This window comes from Rhea americana, unplaced genomic scaffold, assembly GCF_003343005.1.
Source record: "Rhea americana isolate MKP2758 unplaced genomic scaffold, rheAme1 scaffold_325, whole genome shotgun sequence".
NCBI lineage: Eukaryota > Metazoa > Chordata > Aves > Rheiformes > Rheidae > Rhea > Rhea americana.
Window position 1 is genome coordinate 116,650 of NW_028186452.1, and position 9,107 is coordinate 125,756.

At 34.4% G+C, this 9,107-nt stretch overlaps 1 protein-coding gene across 2 annotated transcripts in view; it reads right to left on the reverse strand.

Annotated features, from left to right (window-relative positions):
* The window catches only part of NF1 (neurofibromin 1), a 112,827-nt gene that overhangs the window by 78,092 nt on the left and 25,628 nt on the right, over window positions 1–9,107 (reverse strand). For both annotated transcript variants that reach the window (XM_085310722.1, XM_085310721.1), the window contains 7 exons: window positions 8,514–8,636; window positions 8,136–8,210; window positions 6,719–6,850; window positions 3,545–3,679; window positions 2,459–2,572; window positions 1,680–1,759; window positions 249–372 (listed from right to left, as the gene is read on the reverse strand). In XM_085310722.1, coding sequence (XP_085166848.1) covers window positions 249–372; window positions 1,680–1,759; window positions 2,459–2,572; window positions 3,545–3,679; window positions 6,719–6,850; window positions 8,136–8,210; window positions 8,514–8,636 — 783 coding nt within the window. The remainder of the gene's footprint in view (window positions 1–248; window positions 373–1,679; window positions 1,760–2,458; window positions 2,573–3,544; window positions 3,680–6,718; window positions 6,851–8,135; window positions 8,211–8,513; window positions 8,637–9,107) is intronic.

Consider the following 9,107-nt stretch of genomic DNA (forward strand, 5'->3'; position numbering starts at 1 on the left):
CAAGGAGAACCAACTAAAACAATCTGTGAAGTTAGAGAAAACAAATCCTAAACCCAATTTTAGTTAATCATTCTAATCAAGGGTGCTTTATACAAAGCATTTTCTCTTAACAGACAAGAAATAAAAAAAGAAAGTGTAGATACAGCTACACTTTCCATCGTAAAAATAACCTGCAAATAAAGGGAGTGATGAAATAGACACCAATTCATTTTAATAATCTTAATAGATAGGTGCTAACATTTACTTACTTTGTTTTTCAGAAGAAACTTATTCCTGCAAATGAGAATTTCTCTCAGCCACTTGAGGATTTCTGTACTGCTGAGCATCTGATGACTAGTTAGTTTCTTGCAGATATAAAAAAGCATTTGTGAACTGCAGCAAAATGGAATTCAGCATTAGCTTTATCATCCAATCACATAAAACCTTTGAATATATCATTGTATTTTACATAGAAATAGGCAATTAGTATGAATATCCTATACATATATACTAGTGTCATCTTTTTAAATGTATAGAAGATATAATATAGGTGTGTACTTTAAATGACAATGTCCCTCTGACCCTTCCCACCGCCCAACTGGCCTTTTTGTTCCCTAGACGAAGTTAAGCAATTTGGGTACTTGTTAGAAGTCCAGACTCCAGGGCTGTCGATTCAGAAGTCCTCCATTTATCCACAGAACAGATACAGCACAGACAGTGGCAGTACAAGTTTACCTACACTGCTCTGACAAYGTGTCTCAACTCTGTTCTGGAAGGAACACATCTAGGGATGTTCCTCCTTCRTATCCATTCAGGCCTCACACTCTCTGTTAAAACTGCCAAAGGGTCCAAATTAGTGTCAATTTTAATGGGTTTTTCCCCCAGCCCGAAAAGACCACAAACTCATTTCAACTATTAGAAATTACAGTAATGAGTTTCWGTTATTGCCCATCTAGGTAGGACTGAGTTCTATATATTTCATAACAAGCCTCTTCAGCCATATTTTGCAGTCATGCAGGCCAATTTGTTGATGTCAGTAAGAGTGTTCCTCCTAGACATTACTTCCCTGTCTTCTAAAAGAAACATCTGCATCAAATCAGATTAGATCACCAAATAATTTTTTAAAATACTACATCTCTTAATTCTAAGTTAACAGATTCCTACTTTTTGTTTTGAGCTTTCTGTGTAATTCTGACTTTTCTGGAACTCTATTCACCTCAATATTCTGCAAAGAAAATCAACTGCAGCTGCTGTGAAGTCATAAAAAGCAAGAGGACAAAGGAGACCCACAGGTCAAGGCAAGCAACTAACTTCCTTTAGGTTAGGGCTTCAGAGTCAAGATTAGCAAATGCACACTTTTAGAATAACTTAGCATCACTCTCCCTCAGCCCCCAAAGAAGAAAATAAAATTTAAACAGATAGCAAAGATTTGAATGAGGAAAAAAACCTAACTTCTAAAACTAATAACCATTGCTACATCTTAACAATAGACTGAAGAAAGTCACTGAGAAAGCCAACATGTACTTTAAATAGTAAAATAAAGATCATCTTTTTCATGAGTACACATAAATAATTTCGACTGCAGATTCATGCTGATGGTGCATAGATTTCCCAAAATATTCACAGCTATTTCAGAAGAAAAGACAAAAGACAAATAAAAACAGCTATTTCTCTTAATTTACAGAAGTGAGCTTACGTACCTAATTTCCCAGAATGTTTCTATAGGAGCATCAGGATTCCACAAGTCAATGCTATCCAGTTGGTGAAGAACTAGCAAGGCCTAATTTCAAAACAAGTTAAAGTATCACTTAAAGACAAAAATTTGTTCTCTGTCATTATGCACAAGGAGAAGCTAAAGCTCACTTCATCATAAGGAGACCCACTATACCAAAAAACATACAAATGTTTACAACTAAACTGGTAAAGTCACAGAATTAGTAACATGATATGGAGAGGTTGCAAGTCAGGAGCAACTCTGGTGACTATTCAGATTCTACAGTCAAAGCTAACAAGAGGAAGATTTCATTAGCCTTAAAGTATCCTATCCAGCCCTCCCACAAATACAGCTTCCTCTCATGCACCACWTAACACAGGATCAGACACTACATTAGAAGCTTTGGTAACAACCACTTAGAAAACACAGAAGAGAAGGCTAAAGTTTAATGGTGGTYTCTGAAAACATGTAACAGAGGAACTGTCAAACTAGACTCGCTCAATACTAGCAAAGAATAAACCATTCTAAGAGGTGCAGGATAGTCACAAACGGCAATACGAACTACTGCCTTTTWAAAATCTTCTTACAGGACTCTCCTGTAAAACTTTCAATGTAGGAAACATTTAGAAAAAGATCAATAGCAGCTAAACTCTAAGACACAGAACTTCACAGCTAATCAATACTTCAGAGCTTCTACAAAAGCCTTGATTTGTCTAGCACAGCCTGTGAACTAATCATTTGGCATGCAAAACATTTATCCCTTACCTCCATGGCTTCTTGTGCTATATCTGGCATGCTGGATTGTGGAACAAGCTGTACAAGGCCTGTAATTAATTCAGCAGTGCTACCTTGCGTCTCAGGCCCTTGCTTTCTTGGATTCTAAATAGAAAAAAGGAAAGTAAATGTAAAAAGTAAAACTTCTTAATAACTGGTCATGCCACTGACCATTAAATGCAGCTGTGCCATTAATATTCCTGTAATCAAACAAGGTGGATTTCTGAATCTTTAACAGAGTACCTAATTTCTTCTTAAGCCATGACCATCCTTCCTTGTGTATCATATCCTTGACCAATTAAAATATTTCTAAGTTAAACAAACTATACCAAAGGAAAATGTTCAGCACTGACTGATTACATCTTTGTACAGCCCAATGCAACATGGCATATCACATGCTGTAAACACGTAGTTTACATCTGCTGCTCTTCATTAGAATTGAATCACAGAAGACTTGTAAAGCCCCAGAAGAATATTTATGAAGAACAGAACACTCATTTCAGCATGAATTCAAGAGAACATTACACTTGTTAAATTATGGTTCCCTTTTCACATCACTCCAATGAATCTTTAGCAAAAAWTTTTTTTTAAGTACAATTGCCTCATCCTTCCTTTATTCAACACTATAGAAGACATTAATGCATGTTTAGAGAGAAACTAACAAAGATCTAAGAGTATCTGTCTTTCTATGCATGAAACTGTTACCTAAATCTTTCTTTTTCCTCATGTTAGGTTTCTTATTGTTCTATTCTCCTCTCCTATTTTTTCCTCCTTCAGACTTGTAGAGCTTTATACTCCTTTTTATTGGCTGTTCTAGGTCTCTAGATTTCCTTTCGTTGCCTTTTTCCTTCTACAGTATGGAACCATTATAACTGGAGAAAAGAATGAGTAGGTAAGTATCCCACAGGCCAGGTGTATGTTTTTAATTTTTATTTGTTTATAGTTTCATTTTGATACTTCTACAAAGTGAAGTTTAAGGTCTTTACTATTTGAGTTTCAAAGTTAAAAGAAGTTTAAAAAGTTTTGAAGCACTTTCACAAATAAATTTTACTATTTGAATTAATACAATATACTTACACATAGCAAAAGCTTTGGATCAGCATGGATCAGTTTTACCAAGGATAATAGCAAGAACTTGTAGCTTCTGGTTTCCAAATCTGTAGGTTTTTCTTTAAATTTAAGGCTTGTCATTTTCTCTTTAAATGTAAGACTCTAACAGGAGGAAAAAAAATCACAGCARTTGTCAATGAGGTACTCTATGTAGTGAATTAAAATTAAACATTTTAAGAACTATATTGCTTATATCACCTATAATCTATGAAAAAAATCTTTAAAAATTACATTAAATTCACTCAAGTAAAATCATAGTCTTCGACTTAAAAATCCTCTTTTAAAAATACATACACTATCATTTTGTTATGTCTTTAAAGTTTACTTGAGAAATGTTTCAGTGAGTTGCATGTGGAATATTTTGCATAAGACAAATTGTGGCAAAATAAAAATGGATAAAATCACTAGTAAGAATTTACAGGGATTTTCTCTAGTCACTTAGAAATAAATAAAAACAAATGGTTCAAAGTAAACTGGAATACATGAGCAGGTTTGGAAAATTTCTCAAAGGCAAAATATTCTATTTTCTGCCACAGTCACAGTTGGAATGACAGTATTTTCATCCCTATGACCTCTGAAAATTGCACCTTCCAGCTTTCACAAGATACACTATCATTAATACAGTACACAGTGCACCACAAATAAAAGTTAGCTTCATTTGAAAAATTAGTAGATTGCTTCTGCACCATTCAGCCTCTTTATCTGGAACAGGGGACATTTTAAGGTATGTGCTTAGAGTCCACATAAGGTATTCTGAATTGATCCAATGTGAAAAAGCGTGAACTAGATCATATTCTACCACCACTGTTCACACAATGGAATCCAGCTACCAATATTACCACAACATTTAACAAATAGCTAGGTGCAGTGTGAAATAAGCATACATGGATGCTACCTGTTAGGAGGATTTCAAAAATTTTTATCCTTCAGTCCTACAGCACGTACAGTCTGCCAAAGTGAACCACCCTGTTGTACGGCATTCAACTGCACTTTCATCTCAACAAAAAGATATTGCATATATGCTAATRTTTATGATGACAAAGAATTTTTATTTGTTTATTTAACATATAGCACGGGCCTGCATTAAGTGTTCCCCACTATACCCTGCAACAGAAAATTTCATTAGGTTCAAACAGTTTATATATTGATTGACTTTACCCTGTATCACTAGGGATTAAGTTAGTATTTTTGCTTACTGCTATCAAAATAGTTGAGACAGTAACTTGGACAAAAAATTGCTGCTGTAGATACTCAACACAGGACAGAATACAACTTTCTTTAGAAACTCAGTTCTTTAAACTATTTTATCTAACTTATTATTTGAGAAGATCTCAACTGAACAGTAACATGAACTTGTTTTTCATTTGTAATACACAAACATACAAGTATTAAAAAAAAGTAGCTTGAAATTATCCTCAAGTTAATTGAAGTATAAATATGACATTGTATAATTAAATTTTACAAGAAATGCTACAACCTCGTACTATTTTGCTAGAAAAATATATAGTGTGAAAATATACAGAATAAAGTCTACCACTTAATAAGCATCAGATCAAGAAATAGGTGTCACACCGGCAGAGATAACTAGTTTTGTGCAAAATCTTAGTTTTATGCAATTAAGAGAATTCTGAAAATAGGCACAGGGCAAAAAAAGCTGATTAGTTTGATTGTGTGAAGTAAATAAACTGCTTTACAGAAACTAAAGACTACCAAAAAACAAAGACAGAGACACGACTGCTCTCTGCAAATACATCAAGGGGATAAACACTGGTTTGAAGATAACACACAACACTGGCACAAGAACAAGGGGGATAAGTTGGACATACATACATTTAGGCTGGAAATTAGAAAAGAATTCTAACCATCAGAGCAGGGAGATTCTGGAAGAGCACTATGATGGAGAAGTAGGGGGCAGAAAGAAGAGAACCAACAAAAAGTCTTTACTCCAAAGATGGAGCTCAGACTTTGCAAAAGGGATCATGCTGCAATTGCCAACAGCAGCACTGAATGCACAGACTCAGAGACATCTCTTCCAGTCCTATATTCTTATGTAAAACATGCTACCTTTTGTATCTGAGATGAAGTGTTGTGACTGCAGCGGTAACTATACACAGAAAAGTCCGAGCAATGAAAGGCTTTTCTGCGGTAGTTACGAGGGGTCATACTTACAGCAACAGAGGCCYACTGCCATGCAAAACAGTGACTGGTTGGCATCTGACCATGACAGCGACAGCAGCCAATAAGAACAGAAAATAAGAAGCAGAAGACAAAGCACCACCAATCAATGTCAGAGTTGCCATTAAAACACCCCTGCTATTTTCTCAATAGATAACTATATACACACATAAAAAGCAAGTTAAACATGATATATAGCTTTCAGCTAAGGATATTTTGCTYATGTTCTCTCATATGAGAAGCACAACAGGAATATTTTCATATGCTGTTGTCGGCCTTCTTCTAAATGAAATATCCATCACATTTGGAAAACACCAGAAAATCAGCAAGTTTACTTAACGCATCAGAAGTCCTACACGGAAAGTTCAGAACAAAGGCAACACAGCTGCATAGGAACTTACTAAAAAGCAGCAGCATCTGGATGAACTACAAATTTGAATTTACCGAAGATTTCTTCTAAGATCAAGAGTATTGTTTTAGTTTGTTGCTGTCACCAAGGCCAAACAGTCAACTTGCTCAACAGAAAGCAAGCAGAACAAATAAAAAAGAAATAATTATGCCAATCACGGTAAAAGCATTGCAGTTATGAAAATCTAACATACAAACGTATGATCTTTTTCAGATTCAACAAAAATGGATGTATTACCTAGCTATTTATACAAGAATGCTTAGAATGGACAACTAGCCATAAAGGAAAGTTACCCCTTCTATGGCAGTTCTATGTTGCCCCTCTAAAAGCAGCATGAAAACTAAGAAACATCCATAACCAACTGACTATGAAGAGTTAGTCAATATATCAAACTGCAAGTTTACAGAGCATGTATGGCACTCTGTTGCTTTTTGGGTTGCAGTGTTTTCCTCCCTCTAGTTTCCAGTCTAAAGTTAATGAATAAAGAAGCAGGAAYGGAATGGAGACACAGAAAAAGCAACAGGTTTATGTTTTAACAGCTTCTGTACATGTCTTACCGGTGTCATGCGAATTGCTGGATGTGCCCCACAACCTTGCATAGCTTTATGAAGCGTCTCACTAAACATGCTGCGAAGCTCCATGGAATGACAGTACACAGCATCAATCTTGGGCCACCAGTCCAATGCAGACTAGAATTAAAAGGCAGTAAYGCTCAAGCAGTAAACTGGATATACATAGGTGACATTACGATTTATTTTTAAATCTGTAACAATTACAAAATCTATAATATAATTAACTACCTTTAAGAATAGGAGGAGCTGACACAACACTGCAGTTCTGTTAATTTTTCAGCCTCTCCACAAAATTGGTAATATTTAGATGAGTTATAACAAAAGTAATACTTCCAAGTTAGCTGCTTACTATATCACATCTCTTTACAACCAACCACAAACTCTAAAACCATGACTACAGGAAACCATGGCAAGACTTCAGGATACAGGGAGCTAACAAGCAATACTTCAAAACAAACATTTAATATGTACTCAATTCCTTGTGATACACTGAACAAAACAGAATTTTGATATCATAAGTGCTTAATAATCTCTGAAATATTGTACAACACAACATAATAAATAATAATAAAGCATAGCACTTACTTTGAAAACACACAAAAATAGCTACAGAATTATACTTACAATAACTTCACTATCTCTGCTCTAGATATACCATCGTATCTTAGAGTAGTATGTTCTCCCCTTTTTGTCAAAATGCCTAATAATTTTTAAYGTAGTATTCTCAGTATCACGTCGGGATAAATAAAATACAAGAGGTAATGTAAATTAAGTATACTAGGCTGGTTGCTCAGCACTGAGGAAGCCAAAGCTCACTGATCAATTCTACATTCACAGTGATCAGGAAAATATTTCTAAATAGTGTAAAGTCATATTTCAGGGATATAAGAAACCAGAGTAACAAATTCAAGATGAACAGTTACACAAACTCAAATTTCAGCATTCAGCATTTGCTTCTGTTTTATACTATTTGAAATCATGCTAGATCAAATTTCTGGACACAACCGTAAACTCAACTCTTCCCTTCAGTTTCCACATCAGCATACTAGAAGCAGCAGAAGATGATACAACTACATGTGGCTTGATATTGTGCAAGTTTCTCATGTAGCAGTAAAGCAGCACATAATTATAAAACCAAAGAACAAAAAAATTTTTGTTATCCTATATTATAGAGTACTTAAATATATTTTTATTTAAATTTTATACTGGAATACAAGTTTTCAGACTGGTAATCTAGCTGGAAGACAGAGTGAACAAAAATTTGAACGTCCTTCTTTGGAACAAGCAACTCTTGCTGCATAGATACAAGCAACAAGATTTGGTCTACTATTTAAATTCTATTTACTAACCAGATATTGATCTGAAGAGAAGCCACAGACTTCTTAAACACTTTCARACTTACATTTGTGATTATTCGGTGAAGCGAATTTACCAATACATAATGAAATGTCGATGGGGAATTCTGTGCCAAGCAGATCTACAACAAAAATAATGCATAAGAGTCATCTAGGAAAACATTTTTCTTTGACATCTCTCATATCACATTGAATAATGTATTGGAGCCTTTTTATTAAATTGATGAAACTGTTCTTAACTGATTAGACATTCTTATGTTTATATTTGACAGTTTTATAAAAACATGCAGAGAGTTATTACTAAGGAATATTTATAAGGTTGAAATTATGTACGAATTTCCTGATGCTGTTGGCATATCTTTGATAATTCACAGGCCATCAACAGTATATGGAGAAAATAACTTACCAGTAAGTAGTGATCTCACCTTAAAGTGTTGGTTGTTGCGAGGGTTTATGCGAAAGCAGGAAACTAAGCAGTCAATCATAAGGTCTACATCGGCATTCTGATTGCCTCTTGAGAAAGGTTTGCTTGGATTAAACAGTAAATTCTACACATAAAATAATCAGATACAAAGATTATTCTTGTCTACTTTCAGTAAGTCACACAAGGAAAAAAAGGAGAAAGAAGATGCTCTTACAGTTAAAAATTTTAACTGTTTCTAACAATATTTAGTTCTTAAGCCCAAAATACTCAATTCACATTCCTTTTAATTCTAACTAAATCACTCAATCACTACTTCTAAAAAAATCTTTTTGATATAAGCTTGTATTTTAATGTGCAGTTTAAAATAATACCCAGTGCTGTTTCAGCTGTGAAATGTTATGTGAAAAACACAATGCAAAACTTCAGGAGAAAGAAAGCAGAGCTTAAGCAAAAATAGTAAGGGACTGAAACCAGGAATGAAACAACTGAGCAGATTTTCTGCTGAAATTAAGAAGAAAACAAAAATTTTCCACTGAAAAAAACACTATGATATTCAACTAAGGAGAAATACCGTTCTTTTCATAATTTTAATATT